Source organism: Miniopterus natalensis, chromosome 2 (genome assembly GCF_054644295.1).
Source record: "Miniopterus natalensis isolate mMinNat1 chromosome 2, mMinNat1.hap1, whole genome shotgun sequence".
In the NCBI taxonomy this organism is placed as follows: Eukaryota; Metazoa; Chordata; class Mammalia; order Chiroptera; family Miniopteridae; genus Miniopterus; species Miniopterus natalensis.
This window is the reverse complement of record NC_142082.1, coordinates 80,818,937-80,843,606: the sequence shown is the minus strand read 5'-3', so window position 1 is coordinate 80,843,606 and position 24,670 is coordinate 80,818,937. Positions and strand designations below refer to the sequence as shown.

The window sequence follows — 24,670 nt, the reverse complement described above, 5'->3', positions numbered from 1 at the left end:
CAAGTTGATGTTAGATATGCTACTTGCAAATCTGTTGGCCATATTAATTATGACCTTCATAATTAACCCATAAATATTATTATGTAATATGAAAGTAGAAGCATCACAGTAACCTAGATCCTACCACAGTGAACTACTTTCAAAAATGGCTATCTCCATTTAAGAGTGCATGCCATTTTTTTTATCCCAGACTAATTTCCTGCTCAACTGGGCATTTGGGCATTATGCATTAATTTTCTCTGTGTTTATATGATTCTTGTATTGAAATATATATATATGTACACACACACACACGATTATCAATTCATATCTTAAGAAAACAGCTCTGCATCTGAGTAATCAGTTATATGATTAAATAAAACTTTTAATTTATTAGTAGTTATTGTAAATATATCACTAATATGAAACACTTTTTACACTTGATTAAGATTGCTAAGCATCAGTACCCTTAATATTTTAGTTTATGATAAACTGATATTGCAGCAACAAATATTTGTTTTGTTCTATATTTTCCTCACATAATAGCTGCACTTTTATGTGTATATATTTTTGCCTGAAATTAGAGGTGTGACTTACGAGGGAAATTTTTTTTTTCCTTCAGCTCCTATGTTCTACACCTCCTGCTGCCCCTATCCTTTGCCACCAGTGTTCTCAGGTCCTGCTGGGGGGACAGAGAAGATCAGAGGTGAAGGGTAGAGATGGCAGAAAGTGGGGTTGGAGCAGCGGGCTGGAGGTAGGGTAGGGAGCATGCAGAGAAAGATCAAAGGCGGATCAGCGGGAGGTGGGTGGGAGATTGATGGGAAGCAGAAAACATGTTAGTTAGAGGGCAACTAAAAATTACCTTTAAGAAAAAATATTTTTAAACATCTAGGGGTGATTATTTGAATGATTAAATTAAAAGTAATGATGGTACCTGACATTTATTGCCACTGTGACCTATACACATAAAATTTAAGATTTGCCATATTGTCTTACTAATAGGATATCTGTCAAATTAATCACTGACAAAACTTGATTTTCATTGTAGATCAAAGACCAAGCTCACCAATTCGACATCAGGGAAGGAATGACGAGCTTGAGCGTGATGAAAGAAGAGAGGAACGAAGAGTAGACAGAGTGGATGATAGAAGAGATGAAAGGGCTAGAGAAAGAGATCGGGAACGAGAACGAGACAGAGAGCGGGAACGGGAGCGGGAGCGGGATCGCGAAAGAGAAAAGGAAAGAGAACTAGAAAGAGAGCGGGCTAGGGAACGGGAGAGGGAAAGGGAAAGAGAAAAAGAGAGAGATCGTGAAAGAGAAAGAGATCGTGACCATGATCGTGAGAGAGAGAGAGAGAGGGAGCGAGATAGGGAAAAAGAACGGGAGCGAGAGAGAGAAGAAAGGGAGAGGGAGAGAGAGCGAGAGCGGGAGAGGGAGAGAGAGAGAGAGCGGGAACGAGAAAGAGCAAGAGAAAGGGATAAAGAACGAGAGCGTCAGAGGGACTGGGAAGACAAAGACAAAGGACGAGAGGACCGCAGAGAAAAGCGGGAAGATGTCCGAGAAGACAGGAGTCTAAGAGATGGACACGATGAGAGAAAATCAAAGTAAGAGTGGTTGTGAATTACTTTTTTAAGTTACATTTTAGTAAAGAATTCAGAAAGTTTTGTTTAATGCTTTTCGTGTGCCCCTGATATCTTGTTAATTTTTTTCCTCTCCACACGTTTCTGTATTTCAATTTTATTATATAATTTGGTGTTTAAAATTTTTTGAATCATCTGGAAAAAATAATAGTTTTTTCTTTCTTATATTTCTGTATCCAGGGGATATAATTAATTATTCTTATTTAAATCACATTTTTGATAGCACATTGGCTTATTCGCCTGCTTTAGACTTGTTTTTAACAGGAAACCAGCATAAAAGTGATAGAATCATCAAACTTGTATCCCATCACATCCACTTTATAATTAGTTAATGGAGTTGACTGGTTACCAAGAGATAGTACCTATGCTACTCCTAATAATCCTTCATGAATTTTGTGTACTAAACATCTGGATTCACTATCTCCAGGCTACTGAAGCATTCATAGTGTCTTAGAACTGAGGGAATTTTTGTAACCACTGCATAGGTGAGAGATAGGGAGGTATCCTCTCTTGAGCTGTGGAGTATAGAGGTAATTAGGGACAAAAATGTGTTCTTATTTCATAAATATACCTCAGGGCATTTTCTCCCTCCCCTCCCCCTTTTTTTTTAAACCAGAAAGAATTTATTTGCTCAAGTATCTGGGAAATCTTGAGTTACCTTTCATTTGTCCTGATGTATCCACATTCTCAATGGTATACCTCCATTCCTCCACTGTTTTCTTCTGTACTAGTTCCAGTCTCAGAAAGGTTTTCTCCAAATGATGTTCAAAACAGCCCCACAATTATACCTGTCAGCTTAGCACCTCTCTATATTGGGGCTTTCATTAGTTGAAGGGCAGACAGGGGGAGCCAAGCCAATCACTGCAGCCATGAGAACTTTGGGCTCTGATTGGTTGTTTTTGAGGTTTTACAGGCACAAAACCAAACTTGTTGAGAGTTAACTGCTTTGTAAAAAATACTAACTTGGAAAAAAGTATGGTTACATTTGCTAAAACAAACTGTAGAAATATTTTATATATTTTCAATTTCTTTGGTTCTACCTCTAGCCCATTTGCCTCTTGATAAAGACAGACTCCCTGCTTTAGACTTTTTCATCATTACTATTATGGATTATGGTTATGGACAAACAACATAGCACAGAAGTGGAGGTCTCTTCCACTAGGTCCTGACTCCTCTTCAATATGCAGCCAAGATTTTTCTGTAGTTCACCCTCATTTTTTATTTTTTATTTTTTTTAAATATATCTTGCCTGGCCAGGCATGGCTCAGCAGTTGAACGTCAACCTAGGATCCAGGCGATCGGGGTTCGATTCCCGGTCAGGGCACATGCCCGGGTTGCGGGCTCGATCCCCAGTCGGTGGCGTGTAGGGGGCAGCCAATCAATGACTCTCTCATCATTGATGTTTCTGCCTCCCTCTCTCCCTTTCCTTTCCTCTCTCTGAAATCAATAAAGATATATTTTACTTACTGCTGAGCCATGCCTGGCCAGGGCACCCTCATTTTTAAAAAAAAATCTTACAGTAACATAAAATTCATATACTACCTTTAGCACATGAAGGCACACAATACATATTATTTCTCTTATCTCCTCTGAACTCTTTAGCTCTCTTCTAATATTAAAATTCTGAAATCTGTTTTTTATCTAATATGCATTCCTATGCTTTGATTAATATTTTTCCATGCTCCTGTTCTCTGCTTTTAATAGCAAAAATTTCTTGTGTGTTCTGGGTTTTTTTTGTGGCTAGACAGTCCAAGCATTAACAAGGACCTCAGTAATTACTTATATGAGGTTAATATATTGATGTCTTCATCAATTGTATTGTCATCTCAGTAGTTTAGGTTATCTAGCACTTTTTTTAACCACCGATATATAGAAAGTTTACAGAATTGCCATAGTATTTATTTTCCTTTAATTTTGTTTCTGTAGATATTGCTTTGAAATTAAATTCTTTTTGCGTGTCTTAAATTTTCACTTTATTCTAGTGTATCAGTTATCTCTTGTAGTTTAAAACAATTTTTCTGCTCATGATTCTGTGGATTAACAATTTTGGCTGGCTGGATTCAGCAGAGCAGTTCTACTGGTCTCACTTGGGATCAGTCATGTTTTTACAGTCAGTATGGCTCTACACTTGGGTCTCAGTAAATCCAAATGGCCTCACTCATATGTCTGGCAATTGCTGCTGGCTGTTAGTTAGGGCATTTCATTTCTCCTTCACATGAACTCTTATCCACCAGTAGCCTAAACTCTGCTTTTACACATGATGTTAGAAACATACCAAGCAGGCAAAGGCAGAAGCTGCAAGGCCTCTTGAGCCCTAACTCCAAACTTACACAGTGTTACTTTCACAACATTCTCTTGTCATAATAAATCAATGGGGAACATAGATTCAAAGAATGGAAAAGTGTACTGCCTGAAGATGGGAGGCACGTCAGATAATGAATTGCACAAGCTTGGGTTTGTGAATTATCATACTGCATCTGAGGCCACCTCCTTCTCCACCTGGTTGCTCATTTATAAAAATGAGCTATCAAGGAAATAATTGTGCTATAATCTTTCTCAATTTTTGAACATAGTAGTTATTAACAAACTTAATAAAAAATAGGTGGTCAAAATTTAATGAACATGTAGGAAAACACCAGAATAACTTAAGTACCCCAGAGATATAAATCACTACTCAAAGTTCAACAAAGAATGAGAAATGTAATGAACATATGAATTATTTTATTAATTTGTCACCAAGCAAGTGCTTTAGTCCTAAGAAGAGAAAAGAAACTGATTTTTATACAACATGCCTGGCACTGGGCTTATAACATAACTAATTTATTCCTCATTACAATTTCATGGCATGGACCCTTGTTTTCCCCCCCATTGTCAGATGAGAAAGCTAAAATTCAATGACTTTAAAGAACATACCTAAGGTTGCATAATAAGTAACATGGCTATAAGTTTAACTCATTTTTTGACTCTAAAGCCAATATTTTTTTCATTTGGCTTCTCAACATGAAGTATAAAAGTGTAAAATTATTAAATTTTAGTAGAGGGTTCATGAATATATTGATTCCTTTGCTGTATTTTTCCTCCTTGTGGCGTTGATATCTAGTGATTTTCAGTTGAGTGATTCTACATGTATAATGAAGAAAGGAAGATATGTTGCCGTGTATTTTAAGTTCACAATTGTGAGTTGTAGCAAATGAAATTCTTCATTTTACTAAAGATGCTAAATACCCTTTTTATGATATGGCTCTGACAATATTGCTACCCTACAATTATATATTCTAGTATAGTGAAGAAATAATAGTAAAAAACATAGGAAAGAAATCTCTTTATACCTCCTGGAATTTTATAAACTACATTTGTTTGTCCAATTTAGGAAACGCTATAGAAATGAGGGGAGTCCTAGCCCTCGTCAGTCACCTAAGCGCCGACGAGAACATTCTCCTGACAGTGACAACTACAACAGTGGAGATGATAAAAGTAAGCAGTCTATTTTCTGTGTCTCTTTATTCATATTCATTTGTAACCATGAGACCATTAGTAGGAAGTGGTGAATTCAGATTTAAATTTTTTCTTATTCTACTGCCTCTGAATGTCTTCTGTGTGAGTAAAGCATGTGTTAGAAATACAGTCATTTTATCATAATGGCACTCTCATTTCCTACTATTTGTGGAAAAACAATATTTTTATATTTACTAAAATTATTGCCATTTTTCAAGTTTTAAAATGAAAATAAAAGATTGGTTTATTATTATTTATATGTAAGATGAAAGCTTGTTAACTTAGTGAAAGTGTGACTACTTTTATTTGTTTGTGTAGATGAAAGACACAGACTCTTGAGCCAGGTTGTACGACCTCAAGAATCTCATTCTCTCAGTCCTTCACACTTTCCAGAAGACAGGCAGGGTAGATGGAAAGAGGAAGATCGAAAACCAGAAAGAAAAGAGAGTTCAAGGCGCTATGAAGAGCAAGAGCTCAAAGAGAAAGTTTCTTCTGTGGATAAGCAGAGAGACCACACAGAAATCACAGAAAGTTCAAGAATTCGCGCACAAGACATGATAGGACACCACCCATCCGAAGACCATGATACATCTGATGGAGCTCATGATGAAAGCAGGAAAAAAACAAAAATTCAAAAGAAACCTATTAAGAAAAAGAAAGAGGATGATGTTACAATAGAGAGGGGTAACACAGAGACAGCATCTGAAGATAGTCAAGTATTTTCACCAAAAAAAGGTCAGAAGAAGAAAAATGTTGAAAAAAAACATAAGAGATCCAGAGGTGATTCTGATATTTCTGATGAAGAAACAGCCCATCAGAGTAAGAAGAAAAGAGGTCCCCGGACTCCCCCTATAACAACCAAAGAGGAGTTGGTTGAAATTTCCAATGGTAAGGATTTGACTATAGAAGATCCTCAGAGAAAAGAAGATACAGCGTTTAGTGACTGGTCTGATGAAGATGTGCCTGACCGTGCGGAGATGACAGAACCAGAGCATGCTGCCATAGCTGCTGCTCATGGAAGGACTCCCTCTCCATCTTCCCTTCCCCCTCCTCCTCCTCCTGTGGCTACAGCTCCTACTATATCTGCTTCTGCTACTCTTGCCACTACTGCTACTGCTCTCAGCACCTTCAGCCCATGTGCCACCACTATTTCCACTTCTGTCACCCTCACCAATACCAATGAAGACTCTCATAGAAAATGCCATAAAACACGAGCGGAAAAAGTAGAGGCACCTCATGTTACTATAGAAGAGGCATCACATCGAAAGCCAGTGGATCAAAAGAGGAGTAGCAGCCTTGGGAGTAATCGGAGTAATCGTAGTCATACATCTGGGCGTCTACGTTCCCCGTCCAATGATTCAGCCCATCGAAGTGGAGATGACCAAAGTGGTCGAAAGAGAGTACTGCATAGTGGCTCAAGAGACAGAGAAAAAACAAAAAGCTTGGAAGTCTCAGGAGAGAGAAAATCAAGGATTGATCAATTAAAGCGTGGAGAACCCAGTCGAAGTACTTCTTCGGGTAATAAATTGAATTATAATCTAGCCGGTATTTCCTATGTTAGCATATTTTATACAAATTATAATTTTAAAGTAAATGCTAGATTTGTTACTTTACACGCTGCTCTAAATTTCAAGGAACTTAAAATACAAGTTTAACCATCGCTCCAAAATATTACCTGTTACCACATGATTATCAAGATTATAATAAAGGTACACTCAGTGATGTCAGTCTGCTTAATATCAAGATTTTAATAGTATACCTTGGTGAAAGGGCTTATGTATTCAACTCCATTTTCGATGCCTAAAATTTTAACTTTTCTGCTCTTCCAGCTGCCAGTTCATTCTCTTTTGACCATAGAAAATAAAGTAGGGGGATAGGAAGAGATCAGATAATGAAGTGATCAGTTCTGTTAATGCTTAATCATTTTATATACTTATTTCTTTGAAGATATTTTGTGGTTATAGTGGAAATAAACAAGGAAGCATGTTTTACATATTTTAATTAGCACTTTGAGAGATCAGTTTTTCCTTAAATGAGTTCTTTGGATAGTGGGAATAAATATAGAAAAAGATAAATTGTAAGCTTTAAAGGACCCTAAAATGAAGCATTTTACTTCCATTTTATCATGTTAATTCTTTCTATATGATACATTTATTTTAGATCGCCAGGATTCAAGAAGCCATAGTTCAAGAAGAAGTTCTCCTGAGTCGGATCGACAGGTTCATTCACGATCTGGGTCATTTGATAGCAGAGATAGGCTTCAAGAACGTGATAGGTATGAGCACGATAGAGAGCGGGAAAGAGAGAGGAGAGACACAAGGCAGAGAGAATGGGATCGAGATGTTGATAAAGAATGGTCACGGAACAGGGACCGAGATAGATTACGGGAACGAGAGAGAGAACGAGATAAAAGGAGAGACTTGGACAGGGAAAGAGAGAGACTAATTTCTGATTCCATGGAAAGGGACAGAGACAGAGACAGAACTTTTGAAAGTTCTTCTCAAATGGAGTCTATAAAACGCAGTGAAGCAAAACTGGAGACTGACCATGAAAGAGACTTAGAAGGCACTTCCCGAGACTCTGTAGCTTTGGATAAAGAACGAATGGATAAAGATCTAGCATCTGTACAGGGATTTGAAGATATAAATAAAGCTGGAAGAACTGAGAGTGTGGGAGGTGAGTCACACCTTTTTCTTACACTGCTCCATTTCTTTTCAGATTTCATAGGAAACATGTTTTCTTTTAAAAGGTAGCCTATTGATACGTATACTGACTCCGTTGTTTTTTAGGGAAAATAGATTTTATAAGGCAAAGTCATATATTTTAAAAATATATTCCCCTCATATTACTACCAAGGCAGACTTGGTTCACATAAGCCTAAATGAAATAAAAGGTTACTTAGATACAGTGCCTGTAGATGTTAAATAGAAGAAATCATAAAAATTGAAGTGACTTCTTGGTTCAGAAAAGGATTCAAAAAACTGTTAGTGGTTCCTGTTTTCTAGGGCAGTTGAAAACAAATATATGAACCTAACACTACCTGAAATTGCATTTAATGGCAGATTGACTATAGAGTACTATTTGCACTCCCCATTCCTAGAGTGAAAAACCCTGAAAAGTCCACATCAGCCCTTTAGCTCACTCAGAGACAGCTTTAGCTGTGTGGAACATCACTGTCTGTCCTTCACCCCAAGTCTACTATACAGACTGACTCATGCCTCCGCATTCTGTGAATGGGCTATATGCTTGGGCCTTCTTTGCACCTGCTTGTCTCATGGAGCTTTTCCCTTTTATCTTCTTTTTTTACTCAAACTTCAATTCCCAGTTTATGGATTATTTCTTCTAAGAAGCCTTCTCTGCTAAAGTCCCTTATTCTTGAAAATGACATGGCACTTTGTTTATACATCTTTTATGGCATCCTTGCACTCTATTATAATTATTTGTATTTCTCTCCACTATACTGTATTCCTTTAAAGGACCATAGCTTTTCTTTTTCATTTTATTATCATCAGTACTATAGCAAGGATGCAATAAGTGTCAGATACATGAAAATGTGTTTTGCGTGTACATACATGCCCTACATTTTATTTGTTGGTGAATTATAGCCTAGGTAACAATAGTTATGGCTTCCCTGAGAATTCTCCTGGAAATTCTGCCTTCATGGCACTGTCTAGTTCTGATACCAGTGCTTATGCCATTGTTCTGACATAACCTGCCTACTTCAAGCCCCCAAAGAAACTTCTGGAATATTTAGTATGTAAGTAATAATATTTTATTGGCCATATTGTAGCATTGGGCCCAGAGTAAAACTCATATTCTTTTAAAATTAAACATCCTTACATCTTTTGGTTATCAGATTAAATATTCCGATATGCCATCTGTTACATATTTTTTCTACTCGACTTTACCAAAACACTCTACTTCAACGTTCTTCAGTTACATTTGCCTCTCAATTTTAAGTTCAGATAGCATATAGTTTGTGAGCCATACTACTAATGGAGGTACATAATTGAACTAATGATTATAATAGTTCTCTGTGACCCATTTTTAAAACTGTATCATTCATTGGTTGTGGTCATTGATAACATAGCATAGGTAAATTTATATGTGAATTACCTACTGTGAGATGAAACATTTTATTCACTTAAAGTAGGAAAATGAGTTGGATAAACTTGAAAAAGTAAAAATCCTATCATTTGCACTTGTTTAGATGTATGTTTATATAATTAAGTTATTAAAATTGGTTACCATATAAGTGAATTGGTGGGGGTATGGGGAGATTATTTTAGAACTTAATAGAATAGAAAATTATTAGAGTGATTAGAATTATCATAGTTTATTATATTTTATATGCTGCAAACTTTTATAAAGCATACTGTTGCATTTTGAAAACTAGTGTTGTAAACTCAGTATATTGATAACTAATGAAACATTAAATGTACTCTGTAATTTTAGGATAATTTAAGTTCACAACTAACCAGGAGTAGGCAGTTAAAGTTAGTAAAATCAAGAAATAGAATATATACCAGTAGTACTAATAACAATACGTTAAAATTGTATTACAGCATTCTTTATAAAATTATGTTCATTAATTAAAGGATAACATTGGAATAGGGAAGAGGAATGGAGAGATATGGGGAGACTTAATGGCACTTTTACATTTTCACCTCATTTATATGAGCTAAGTATTATGAACTAAGATTTAAGTTTCAAATACATTTTTTAATAAGTTTGCAAGTTTTTAAAACCTAGTGAGTTTTGCCCAGTCAGGTGGCTCAGTTGATTAGAGTGTCGTCCTGTACACCAAAAGTTTGAAGTTTTACTATATAAAATTAACATTAGTATGTTATATAATTAACATTAATATGTTAGCTTTTACTTCTCATATTTTAACTGTTATAACCTAGTTTGATATGGCTGTCCCTATTGTGTTCTTGCCATTAAAATTAAATTTGACTGATTGAGTTATATTTTCCAGGTTTCTTTATTCAAGTGTTTTGAATAATTTAAAATGTCATTGTCAAGTGAAAAAAAATGCTTTTCTAATTTTTTTAGTGGCACAGCCTCTCCATCTTTGGTTTGACTTAGATGTTCTTTCCTCTAACTCTCTCTTTGACATGAAATTAATTTTTCTAACTAGCAGGAGATGATGAATCCAAGTTAGATGATGTACACTCGTTAGGATCTGGTGCTGGAGAAGGATATGAGCCAATCAGTGATGATGAACTAGATGAAATTCTGGCAGGTGATGCTGAAAAGAGGGAGGACCAGCAGGATGAGGAGAAGATGCCAGGTAATCATTTGCAGAGGTGATTGAACACAAAAATTATGTGATTTATGGTATGAATATATTTTTGTTCCCTCTCATGCTGTAAGAATTGAATAAAAGTTAGAACTTTCCCCTTTATGTTTTAATTAACATTGAAAGTCCAATAAAATGAAAAGTATAGTCAGTAATTATAGTCAATAAAAATGCTGTGTTCATTTTTAAGTAGACTTTGCCTGTGAATTGAGAAAGGCCTCATTTAAAAGAGCAAAATTGTAAGATTTCCTTTCCAGAGTTTAAGATTCGTATTTTATGTAACTTAAATCTGACCAAATAGTACTGATTGTCTGGCTGTGTTCTAGATAGTAGGTATATGGTGCAGAGTTTAACAACTATGGTGCCATAAACCAACTTTTGAAACAACTGCTCAGAAATTTATAATAGTTGAACTTTTATTTGAACACTGCTTATATACTTCTATCAATTTTCTAAATTCAGTAATTATTTCACTTATAGCCTTGCCAGAGCTTACTCTATTGACTCTGTTAGTCACCCCAATTAGTCTGATTAATAGCAATTTTTTGTTTTTGTCTTTTTTTATCATAGTGAGGGTCTTTGTTTTGTCTGGGTATGTAGAATATTACATTTTATTTTTACTTAATTTGCTCTTCTATGTTATGATTTTTTTTTACTAATGTAGACGGTATGTATGATTGTTATCCTTATTACTGGCTATTGTGTATTTCTAAATAGAACATTATTTTGTTCATTTGCTCAACTGCTCTTTGTCAGTATTAATAAGAGAAGCTGTTTGATTTATAAAGTAATTTCATAATTATTTGTTTTTAAAAAGTAAAATTTGTATGCATGCATGTGTGTGTGCACATGCATGCAAATGAGATTCCTAGATTTAACCTGTGAAAGAATTCTGATACCAAGTTTCAAAATGTCAGACCTATTATTCTTAGTGAAATAATGGAGTTCTTTCATTGGGATCTCTCAAGCAATTTAATGAGTTATTTGTAGGAATGAGTTTGCTTGGGTTTTTGTTTGCTTGCCTGTTTTCTTCTGGTGAGAAAGTTTTGTGTGTGTTTTTAGGTTTTTGTGTTTTTTTGGTAAAGGTCCTTAGATTCTAAATATTAGTGTTTATAGAAAGCTTTCATCTTAAGAATATAACATTTTTGGTTTGAAGTACTTGTTATTTAATGGTTTTTTGTAGTTCGCAATTTATATTTCTGTCTAGATAAAAAGAATACTATTTCTTGGTGTAAAAAAAAAAATTCCTGTTCTTTAACTTTTTACAGATCCATTAGATGTAATAGATGTGGATTGGTCTGGTCTTATGCCAAAGCATCCAAAAGAACCACGAGAGCCTGGAGCTGCACTCTTAAAATTCACACCTGGAGCTGTTATGCTAAGAGTTGGCATTTCTAAAAAGTTGGCCGGTTCTGAACTGTTTACCAAAGTCAAAGAAACATGTCAGAGACTCTTAGAAAAACCCAAAGGTAGTTCATTCTACTTTGATTATATACTGTGTGCTATAACTACTAAGATGCCTTTGAAAAGGATTCTGTCTGTTCTTATGTAGCACTTACAATATTGGATTTTTTTTTTTGAGGAACCACTTATATTCATTATTTAATTCTTATGGTGAGAATTTATTTTTAAAATCTATTTTGAGAAAAAGTTAAGCTCACAGAAAAGTTGTAAACATACCACAGTGATCTTTCTGTATCAAAATTACTTTGAACAAAGTACTCAGTAGTTTACCCAGGGCTAAATGAAGCAGAGCCTAGGGAAGTAAACTAGATATTTCCTTATCTAAGCAAATTGTATGTCTTGACAACCCCTTTTCCTGGGAAATGGGGAATTCTACCCAAATACAGTTGTGTAGGTTGAACCTTTAACAAAGTTGTTAAAAACTGGATCTCTAGGCCAAATGGTCTGGATTCCAATAGGCACACCACTTTCTAGCTACTTAATCTCTCTGTGTTAGTGTCACCATCTTAAGCTGGGAATAATGACACCACCAACTTCATATGATTGTTAGGAGGAACGTATGAGTTATTACAAGTAAAACACTTAGAACAGTTTCTGATGTATAGTAACACTCAGTAAATATTAACTGCTTCTCTTTAGTTTGAAAATTTTCATCACATTGATTTTAGACCTTATCAAGACACAAAGGAGGAGGGACCATAAAAGAAGGAAAGGAGGTAAAAGGTGAAAGCAACATTATTTTATATCATATTCATGAGAGTAAAAAAGTTTACTTAAAAGAATTAAGCTTTTTATTAATATAAAATTGAAAAAATTGTTTTAAGAGTTTCATGAATCCATGTCCTTTCTTTCAACTGCTCTCATGATCAGTAAAACTCTTGATTTTAATATGTTCCAGTAAACATAGAATGTATATGTAGGAAACATATATAAATTATAATTGTGAATGTATATTAACCTGACAAGTAACCAAAGTCTTAGGTGTATTGCCTTACTCTCTCTACTGCATTTGGTTGGCTCTGTGATCTTAAGCAAGTAACTCCCGTGGGCATACAATGAAGGAATGAAACCCTAAGGTCTTATCCACCTCTAAAGTTACTGACTCCTGTGACTTTTGCTAATGGTATTTCAGGTTTAAATCTGGTTTGACTTTGCTAGCTGTAATATACAGTTTGACCCTGACTTAATGATGGCTTAATCTCAGTAATGAAAATATACACTGTTGAGAGGGATTTGATTGTTCTTTACCAGTCAGTCCTATATTTAGCTATGCTAGCTTTGTTAGAGAACTGACATATAATGCCGAATTTAAGTTTTCTAAGAAATAGAACTTTGTTTTGTTTACTGCTATATCCGGCATCTAATGATCTGTTCTTTCTAATCATGCCATTGCCTAGAAAACTACCTGACAAGTAGTAGGTATTCAATAAATATTTGTGAAATAATTGATACTCATTTTTTTCTATTTTACTGGGTCTTTTTCTGTGCCCCAGTACCAAGGAAAGTATATCCCCACTCCATATGTAATTTTTAAAAATATTCTAAGAACCTGAAATTCTTAATTTAAAGCATAAAACTTGTGAGCAACATAGGTTTGAACTGTGTGGGTCCACTTATACTGGATTTTTCAGTATACATACAGTCAGCCCACTATGTCCCTGCTTCACAGATTCAGCCAATCTCGGGTAGAAAAGCAGTATTTTTGATCTGCAGTTGGGAATCCACGGATGCATTGTTCTATGCCATTTTATATAAGGGACTTGAGCACCCTCTGATTTTGGTATGGGGGGGGGGTCCTGGAACCAGTGCCCCTGTGTATTCCAAGGAACAACTGAGTTTTGGGGGAGTCAAAGTTATAGGCAGATTTTTGACTATGGAGTGCTTTGGCACTCCCCACCCCAGCTCTTACCTTGCTCAAGGGTCAACTATATACTGACATTTAAATTGCTTTTGTCTAGGTTTTCTGATTAAGTTGTTTTGAGCTACACTTTCCCAATTATTTTGTTTCCTTTGTTTTACTTTTACTTAAGTATGTATTTAAATCTGTCTAGGGAGGTTGGCAAGTATGTGTTAAGGATTCCAGTACAAAGAAATTTGTCTTAATGAGCAATTTTCAAGGATGGCAGAATTTGATGCAAATTTCTTCCATATTTGTATCCATAATGGAATGGTAGTTAATATGTATGTGTGGGTGTGTTTTAATGGTTAAGCATATATGGCTGTCATTGTTTGGCTCAGACATTTGTATTTCTGAATCACGTGAGGAACTGCCTTTTTTCCTGTAAGGTATCTTGGTCCAGCTGTGGAGGTTCTGTAGATGTGGTGGTAGAACCCTGGCACTATGTTTTAAAAAGCTCCTCAGATAGTTCTCATAGACACCAGAGTTTGTGGACTAGTTTTGAGTTTTCTTTATATTAATTTACATTTTTCTTATGTTATATACCTATTGACTATATGTATATGACTTACTAGGTATATTGTATGAGACTAGGTTTTTTTAAATTATCTAATCACTGTTCTTTGCAATTCAGAAAATGAAAATGAAATATTTAATACAGTTTCATTTATTCTCAATCAAATGTGTCTGTTTTCTTTTACTTAAGTGTTATTTACTGCTTTCCTTTGTGAGCTCTAACATTAATCTATTTGATCATGCTGTTACAGAAGCAGTAACTGATACCTTTGACACTCTTAGCCAACTCTTAGAATGCTAGTTTTGAAGTTATTACTTCTTCTGTAATTTATTTTGATTACTGACTGACTCTATTCTGTTATAAAGTTTAAGTACTTTTCCTTACCTTGCAGTTTTGACTTAAAACTAAGTGATTTTATTTAATACATTGTCCAGGATTTTGTTTGCATATTGTCCAGGATAAAATTTGCATATTGTCTGACACCTAATCACTTCCTAACTAGTTTTTTAAAAGGTCACAGACTGTGTCACATAATTACATTTGAGTCTTGCTATAGTAAAGCCCTGAAATCTAGAACTTTGAGTAGTAGTTGATGGTATGCAATATTCTGAATTTAACTTCACTAATTCTTAACTTGAACTTCTCTTCCCAGTCATAGTTAGTACTCAGTGTCTAAATTCTTGCTTCCGATTCTGCTTTTCTTATATTTTAAACTTAAAGTGGCTGTCGGAATATTTATTTTTGTTTCAGACTAGCAACAAAAGTACACGTTGAATGACTTTCACAGAGAATATATCACCTTTAATATAAAATAATTTTCATCAATTTTGGTAACTTGGATAAAATACAGACTGGAATATTCATCTAAGCAGTTGGTAATACTTTTTTTATTTTAAGAAAACTTAATGCATGTTTTTTTGTTTCGGTTTTCTTTCAAAGATACAGACAATCTTTTTGAACATGAATTGGGGGCTCTCAATATGGCTGCATTACTACGAAAAGAAGAGAGAGCAAGTCTTCTTAGTAATCTTGGACCGTGTTGTAAAGCATTGTGCTTCCGACGGGATTCTGCAATCCGAAAGCAACTTGTTAAAAATGAGAAGGTATTGTTTTAGAACAAATGCAAAGTGTTTGTTGAGTATTATAAATCGCATACTTTTCATTTGATTGCTTTAAGGTGAGATTATGGGCTCATCTGTTTTTATGAATTTGGTTTTTTAGGTTTTTACAGATGTAAAAGAAATATTTCTATTAGAATTTATAATACTTTTAATTTTACTTTAATAGGACATTTGTGTTGAAACCAATTTGTTATTTGATGTATAAAGAAAGTGTAGAATACTCTATTTCTGTGAAATATTTTTCATTTCATTATGAAAAGTTTCTTAGATAATAAAACATACTAGCAATTTATTTAAGTTTAGGGTTAAGGAAAACTCCCCAGAATATGGTGAGAGTATTTGTAGAAATAGTATTTTTGAGAGTGTATCAAGTTGGAAGAGAAGGAAATAAATACAAGTGATTATATGTAAGCATTTACTTGAGAAGAATAAAGGGAATTTAAATACAAGAGAAGTAGAAATTAGATTTAGAAGAAATCTGATTATGAGAAATTGAAAACGTTTTAGGCTTTTTAAAGTTAAGAAACTGGAATTTTTATTGGGTGGTGTGTTATCTGGTGGACCTGGTAGTATGACAAAATAGAAGTAGGTCCTAAAAATTTAGAGAAACATTTACTTTTTTGTTAGCTTTTTACTCAGGAACATTAAGGAAAACGTTGCTGAATAAAGAATACTTCATTAAAGAAAACTACTCAGGTTTGTGGAGGATGAATGAACTCATCTCTAAAGATTAGAATGGAAACAGATGTAAGGAATAGGAGAATTTTAAAGCCATCTCTGCTTAAAGGCCTGACGCAAAATTGCTTTTGACAGAGTTCCTACAATCATTCTCTCTTGCACCCCCATTTCAATATGTACTTACTACTCTTTATTCTATAGCTTAAATGCTCAATCTCTCCTTGCAGCCTTCCTCAACTGGAAATTTCTCTGTGATAATCAAGTGCTCGTGCACTAAGCCTGTATGTAATGAATCAACTTCTTATGCATCAAAAATGGTACTAGTTATACCATCCTTGGTATTCAAATGAAAATAATCACTTGCCCTAGCCAGTGATTATTGCACTGAGCAGTGGTAGAGTGTCAGTCCGAGCACTGAAGGGTCACAGGTATGATTACCAGTCAAGGGCACATACCTGGGTTTCGGGTTTACTCCCCGCCCCAGTCGGGAGGCAGCCAGTCAATGTGTGTCTCTCACATCATTCTCCCTCTCCCTCTCCCTCTCCCTCCCCCTCCCCCTCCCTCTCTCCCCCTCTCCCCCTCTCCCTCCCCCTCCCCAAAAAGGAAAAAAATATCCTCTGGTGAGGATTAACAAAATAATAATAATCACTCAAATCATTTTCTGTTTGGTTCACGTAAGGAACCCTAATTGAGAAAGACTGTGTGGTTTATAATCTGATCAGAATCCTGCATCTTTTTATTTCTTTTTTTTTAAACCTCACCTAAGTGTATGTTTTTATTGATTTGAGAAAGAGAGGGAGAGAGAGAGAGAAACATCAATTGGTTGCCTCCCATATGTGCCCCAACCAGGGATTAAACCCTCAACCTAGGTATGTGCCCTGATCAGGAATCGAACTTGCAACCTTTTTGGTGTATAGGAGGATGCTCCAACCAACTGAGCCACCTGGCCAAGGCCTGCCCCTTTTTATTAAAAAATATTTTATAATATTTTCTGTTTCCTCCTCTGATATGCCATAGTGGCTTCAAAATTTTTGATAACCAAAAATACCCCTGAAAATTTCTTCAGAACCATTGCTCAGAACCTTATAATCCTTCATACAGGGCACAGGCCATTAATATAGCACGTGACACATTATAAAAAGTTATAATGGCACATTATAAATGACATAAATGAGCCATCTAAAGAAAGCATTGAAAGCTTTCTGGTTGCTCAGTATTAAAAATATCAGCACAAAAGCTAAAAAGAAGAGACATAACTAAAAAAAAATCTATTTCATATGCTAGAGAGCTCATGAAAAATGCTAAAAACAAACAAAAACCTTCAAATTATATATGACTATAAAAGTACAGAAAAGGAGGTAAGTGGTACCAGGTAACAAAAAGGAAGTATAAAATCATTTGACCTCCATAAATTGGCATGGTTATATTTAGGAGAATGATTTTTAAAGTATCTAAATTATAGTACATATCAGAAGAGATAGGTGAAGGATACTAAGAGAACACTTAGCTGCATTGTATTATTAGAATGTACAGCCCTAGCCAATTTGCTCAGTGGTTAGAGCATCAGCCCACACACCGAAGGGTCACGAATGTGATTCTAGTCAAGGGTGCGTACCTGGGTTGCAGGTTCAATCCCCTGCCCCTTTTGGGGAGAGTGGGGGGGGGGGGCAACCAATCAATGTCTTTCTCCTTTCCACTCTCTCTGAAAAGCAGTGGAAAAAATATCCTCAGGTGAGGATTTAAAAAAAAAAAAGATGAATGTACAGAACCTGTAGCAAACAAAAGGAAGGAAATAATACCAGAAATCAATAAAATTTATACTGGAAAAACACTAGAGAACATTCATGAAACCAAAAGCTGATTCTTTGAAGAGATGAATAAAATTGATAATCTCCTACCCATACTGATAGTAAAAAAGAAAACATAAGTTATCAATATCAATGAAAGGCAAAATATCAGTACAGATCTCACAAATATTAAAAGGATAAGTACTATAAACAACTCTGCACATAAATTTGACAATTTAGAAGAAAGGAATCAATTCCTCTAAAAGCTGCTAGCTACCAGAACTTACTCAGGAAGTGATAGATAACCTGAGTAGTGTTCTGTCTGTTTTTATTTTATTTTTATTGAATTTGTAGTTAAAAACCTGAGAAGGAAATCTGCAGTCCCAGATGGTTTCACTGGCAAAATCTACCAAACATTTAAGGAAAAAACATCAATTATATACAATTTTTTTCAGAAAGTTGAAGAAGCAGAAATACTTCCCAACTCATTTTATGAGGCAAACAAGCCTCTGATATTGCAACCAGGCAGAGACACAAGGGGAAAAAACTGCAGATCAATATCTCTCATGAACATGGACATAAAAATCCTCAGATATAATAGGACATCAAATTTTGCAATGTATAAAAAGAATACGACACCACAACCTAGTGTGGATTATCTTCAGAATGAAAGGCTGATTTAATGTTATAAACTTGAAAAAAAATACATGACCATATCAGTTGATGAAGAAAAAGCATCTGACAAAATTTAGCATTCCTTTACACTAAAAATTCTCACCTAACTGGAATTAGGAGTCTTAACTTTAAAAGGGTGCCTACCAAAAACTCTGTAGCTAACGTAATTTTTTTTCCTAACATAATATTTAATGGTAAAAGTTTGAAAGATTTCCCCCAGAGATCAGAAGCAAGGTAAGGATGTTCACCCTCACTATCCCTATTCAACACTGTACTGGAAGTCCTAGCGTGTTCATGGCAAGAAAAAGAAATAAAAGACATACAGATTGGAAAGGAAATAGAACTCTTAATCACAGACAATATGATTGCCTGTATAAAAAGTGTGAAATAATTTACCAAAAATATTCTTAGAACTTATAAGTGAGGTAACAAGATACAGGATACAAAGTCAGCATGCAAAAGGCAATTGTATTTCTGTATATGAGCAGTATATAAGTGCAAGCACCTGGGAACTGAAATGAAAAAATATATATATTGCTGTTTTCAACAGTTTCCCCAAAATGAAGGGCTTAGGTATAAATCTAACAAAACGTTTAGGATCTGTGTGCTGAAGACTACAAAACACTGATGAAAAAAAAATCAAAGGAGACCTAAATAAATGAAGATACATATTGTGTTTATAGATTGGAAGACTCAATATAGTTAAGATTGTGGTTCTCCCTAAGTTGATCTACAGATTTAACACAATTCTAGTAAAAATTTCAGCAGGTTTTTTTGTGGACATAAACAAGCTGATTCTAAAATTTACATGGGAAGTCAATGCAACTAGAATAGCCAAAATAATTATTTAATTGATGAGCAAAAGATTAATAAAGTTGGAAGACTCACATTCTCCAATTTTAAGATTTACTGTAAAGCCACAGCACTCAAGATGGTGTGGTATTAGTGAAGAGATAGACACTTAGATCGATGGAACAAAACAGAGTCCAGAAATAGACCCACACAAATATGACCAGTCATTTGGGGGGAGAGAGTTTTAAAAACACTTGTTTTTTAATTGAACTTTTTATTTTGAGGTAATGATCTTTAAAGTTTAAAATTTTTATTCTATGACAGAGATAGATAATGCAAAGGTATACTGGGAGAAAATATTTGCAAATCACATTTTGAAAAAGAATTTGTATCCAGAATATATAAAGAACTCAAAAATTAACAGTAAGAAACAAGCAACCCAATTTTTTTTAATGGGTGAAAGACTTGAGTAAACACTTCACCAAAAACGATATATGCATGTCTGAAAAGCACATAAAAAGGTGTTTAACATTATTAGTTATTAGGGAAAGCAGTTACAACTTCACTGAGATACTATTAACAGCCCATTACAAAGAGCTAAAAAAACCCAACAAACCCTGAAAATATCAAGTGTTGGTGAGGATGCAGAGCAATTGAAACCCCCATATATTACTGGTAAGAATTCAAAATGGTAGAGCTACTTTGGAAGAGAGTTTGGTTATTTCTTATAAGGTTAAATGTATACTTACCCAACATTCCCATTGCTATGTATTTACCTTAGAAAATGACAACTTATGTTTATATAAAAACCTGTACACAAAGTCTATAACAGCTCTACTTATAATCTCCAGTGTTCTTGAACTGGCTAATACATAAACAGTAGCACCTTCATACAATGAATTCAGAAACAGTGTTCACAGAATGAATGCACACACTGTGCAGTACTATATGATTCCATTTATAAGATGTTATGGAAAAGGCAGAACTATAATAGACAACTTACCATTGGTTGTCAAGGGGTAGAGATTAAAGAAGGTGTGAATACAAAGGGGCAGCAAAGGGAGTTTTTTTCAGTGATGAAACCTCTCTATTCTGATTATGATCATGCTTACATGAATCTATGCATGAGTAAAAACTCATAGAACTGTACATAAAAAGTCAATTTTACTGTATCACAACTTATAAAATATTTTTATAAATGCAGATGTGATCAAAGAACCACACTGTTCCTTTAAGCATCCTAGCAAGAAGAGAAATGGCAGAATGCTGGAGATATTCAAACCTTACTTTATTATACACATGGTTGGAGAATATTTAACAAAATTTTATGACAGTAACTGGCAAAAATGCTAATGTAGCTTTAAATTACAATAATAGAGATATACATTTTAGTACAAGGGAGATTTGTTCAGTTCTAGAGCCCACATCTTACGGAGCATTAACATACCAGTAAAGAATATGGAATGTTCAGTGCTTCTCTTTAGAGAATTGAAAAGATTATCATGTAAAAGTAAGACTGAGTTAGTGTGCAGCTCCATAAAAGAGCTCTTTATTTCAACACGTGGAAGAAGTATTCAACATAGAATGTACAGTGTGGGGGTTTTTCTCATTAGAAATGAAGTAAAAACTAGTCAGTTATCTGTCAGGGATTGTTGAGAAGATTCCTACCTTAAGCAAGAAGTTAGACCAGGTGTCCTCTAGAGATTGCTTTCTTTCCTAAGATTCCTCAAGTCTGAAAATATTTCCAACTTTTGCTTTTAAATATCCAGTACAGCTAATAGTTATTTTTCTTGTAACTTTCATATTTTTGTTAGAAGTTCACCTTTCTTACTGTCAGCTAATAATGTACATTTTTTTAAATTTGTTTTTCTTTTCTCCACATAGGGCACAGTAAAACAGGCTTACACCAATGCTCCAATGGTAGACAATGAATTATTGCGATTGAGTCTGCGATTATTTAAGCGGAAAACTACTTGCCATGCACCAGGACATGAAAAGACTGAAGATAATAAACTCTCACAGTCCAGCGTCCAACAGGAACTGTGTGTATCTTAAGAGTGACGTTCAGTGACATTTTTGGTACTTTCTTTCTTCAGCAGTGCATATTCTTTTTCACAGTTCTTTGGTTTCAGAAGCATTATTAGTGACAGTGGCAGAAAACATTTATCAGCCATGCTAAAAGAATGAAGAACTTTGATGTAAAATTTAAAGATACTAGTTTTGGCTAACTCAAGATTTTACACAGTAATCAGTATTCATGCAAAATAATGTGAAAGCATCTAGATTTAATAGTTTATTTTGTACATTTTGTTAAAACTGAAGTTTGGGAAAATGGTAGTCACTGCTCTTCCAGCCTATGAAGATTTTTATTGAATGGAGCTACTCACATGTTCTGGATCACTCCTAAAGAAACTGCAATTTTATTCAGAAACTGTGTTCACGGAATGAATGCACACACTGTGCAATATGTGCTGTACAGAACACTTGAAAGGGGACGCAGGTCCTGCATGCTGTGTTTGTAGGCAGCCCTTTAGCAGGAGGGAGCCAAAACACTTCCTTTTCTAAAGTTCTAAAAGAGTTACTTAATAGGTCTTTGGCTTTTTTAAATATATGTGCATTGTTGCAATGTTGCATTGTTCAATGTATATTGAATGTATTTGGAATCTAAATGGTTTTGTTTGTTATCAGACACTGTCTACTGTTTTTATTTTTAATAAATGTACCTTCTTCCCTTTCCTTGCTCTAGATTTATTTTGCTTTTCGGTAACCTTATTCCTGGCGTTGTGAAACATTTATCACCAACATTACATGCTTCATACTTCACATGTTTTACTGCTTAAGTCCTTATTATTGGACAACTGTAAATAAGATGTATTTCAACTATAGCTCAGGTCATATTTGAAACAAACCAAGAGTTAACAAACCTGTGTAATCTGATCTTTAAAATACTACCGTCAGTTTTTTCAGAGCTATAACCTCATTACATTACACTGCTTCCAGCCTATAATATGTAAAATCATTTACTTGTAAAAATTAATAGTATACCTGCTTTATTCAGTATGTAAATATTTAACTCATGAAATAGACTATTAGAATAATCTGAAATAGCCCGGCCAGGCGTGGCTCAGCGGTTGAGCATCAGCCTAGGATCCAGGCGATCGGGGTTCGATTCCCAGTCAGGGCACATGCCCGAGTTGTGGGCTGCAGCCGATCAATGACTCTCTCATCATTGATGTTTCTCTCTCTCCCTCTCCTTTCCTTTCCCTGAAGTCAATAAAGATATATTAAAAAAAAAAAAAAAAGAATCTGAAATAGACTCCAAGCTGCAGAATTTGAGGGAAGACAGAAATAATTATAATGAAACCAATCAAAATTGTAATTTGGTCATTGCCTCTCACAATTTTTTGTTAAAACTGTAAGCCTATGTATGATACCTGTCTCAGTAGTTTTGTATCCTCTTCTTCAGTGGTAACAGAATTTCTGTTTATTTCAAGAAACATTTATTGTACACTTAATTTTTGCAGAGGAAATGGTCTTATTTTTAAATAACTCTGAAAGCATGTATAAGAAAAATTGCAAACTGGAAAAAAAAATTGATTTTCTTGGTATCATTTCCTTTTCCATTTAGTAAATGTTTTGAGTAAAGAAAAGAGGAAAGGTAAACATTTTTAATGACCCTGGAGAATGAATACCCTTTAAGAAACTACTTCCTGATTATAGTGGACAATATTGTTCTCTGTAGCATAAAGATTTAAAATCCTAGAGTTTCTAATTCTAGTTCACAGAATTGCGGAATATAACAAATTATTTTCCTGTTTTGTCCACTGACTTTAGGAATATTTCACAAGTTATTTATTTATAGAATGAAAACTGTACATGTGGTCTTTGGCTTACAGTGGATCAATTTATGATTTTTCGACTTTATAATGATTCCAAAGCAACACACATTCAGTAGAAATTGGCTAGGGTAGGCTATGATGTTTGGTAGGCTAAATGTATTTTCTACTTAATATTTTCAACCTACTATGGGTTTATCAGGATGTAGCTCTATCATAAGCATCTGTAGTTAAATTTGCCTTATAGTCAAATCAGTTGCCTTTTTAGTTTGAGTATCTTTTTATGTTGTGAAAGAAAATTTTAGAACCATTCCTTTGTTTCCCTAATCACAGTATTGAGAGCATTATGTTCCCAGTGGGAATGTACTGTTAAGTCATCTCATAATTTTCAAAAATTCATACATTCTCTGTATTGCTAATCATATATTCATAAAGTTTAAAAGCAGATGTTTTCATTGAATTTTCCATAAAACTCATGGGCCATAATTAAAGCCTCAATGAAACCAATATTCCTGAACACATCTTCTAGTCCATAAGGCATATGCTAGTCAAGTTAAAGGCCTGTCATAACTGATGGATCAACTTTCTCCATTTGCCATAATTGTACGAGACTCCAGCTGCTGGTAATAAAGAGTTGTGTAGATAAAGAAGCGGCAAGAGTATGTCTGAAATCCAAAATAAAATGAGAGTCAACACATATGTCACTAAGTCAGTTTGACTTTGTCATCTGTCCTCACCAGTTAGTAAAAAGTTGTACTGACTATATAGCTAGTAGCTTATTTCACAAAAATGTGTAAGTGTGGGTAAGTAAAGTATAATATGCTGAAAAATCTGACCTGTCACTTATCTTTATTTTGATCAGTAACTGCAGTTTATCTTCCCAATCATACCCCATGACTGTACTAGGATTTTTTGGCTTAATTTTTATTAACTTGAAAGTTTGTGGCATTCGCAGACTATCCCACATTATTTCTTACTATCTGTTCAGGTAAATATTAAAGTATATGGTATCTGTATTATTTTTATTTATTTTTATTTTTTCCATTACAGTTATTTTATATTAGCTTCAGATATACAGCATAGTGATTTGACATATAATTTACAAAGTGATTCTCCTGATAAGTCTACTACCCACCTGGTACCATACATAGTTACTACATTATTGACTATATTTACTATGATAACATTATATATCATGACAATTTTGTAACTGCCAATTTGTACCTCTTAATCACCTTTTTTACAAATCCCGCTTCTATCTGGCAACTCTCCATTCTCTGTATCTTTGAGTCAGCTTCTCTTTTGTTTGTTCATTTATTTTGTTCTTTAGACTTTATGTATAAGTGAAACCCTAGGGCATTTGTCTGTCTTGACTTATTTTACTTAGCATAATACTCTAGGTTCATCCATGTTGTTGCAAATGATAAGATTTCATTCTTTTTTTATTATTATTGATTTTAGAAAGGAAAAGAGAGAGAGAAACATAG

General features: G+C 34.5%; 1 protein-coding gene across 7 annotated transcripts in view; it reads left to right on the top strand.

The window, feature by feature from the left end:
- Positions 1-22,083, top strand: part of ZC3H13 (zinc finger CCCH-type containing 13) — an 86,598-nt gene extending 64,515 nt beyond the window's left edge. For 3 of the 7 annotated variants that reach the window (XM_016219530.2, XM_016219529.2, XM_087814360.1), the window contains 9 exons: positions 602-685; positions 1,028-1,583; positions 4,990-5,093; positions 5,433-6,632; positions 7,275-7,790; positions 10,255-10,407; positions 11,685-11,885; positions 15,234-15,397; positions 21,232-22,083. In XM_016219530.2, coding sequence (XP_016075016.2) covers positions 602-685; positions 1,028-1,583; positions 4,990-5,093; positions 5,433-6,632; positions 7,275-7,790; positions 10,255-10,407; positions 11,685-11,885; positions 15,234-15,397; positions 21,232-21,402 — 3,149 coding nt within the window. In that variant the 3' untranslated portion in view covers positions 21,403-22,083. The remainder of the gene's footprint in view (positions 1-601; positions 686-1,027; positions 1,584-4,989; positions 5,094-5,432; positions 6,633-7,274; positions 7,791-10,254; positions 10,408-11,684; positions 11,886-15,233; positions 15,398-21,231) is intronic. The other 4 variants (XM_087814359.1, XM_087814358.1, XM_016219533.2 and 1 more) reach the window with 4 other exon arrangements.
- Positions 22,084-24,670: the final 2,587 nt, after the last annotated feature.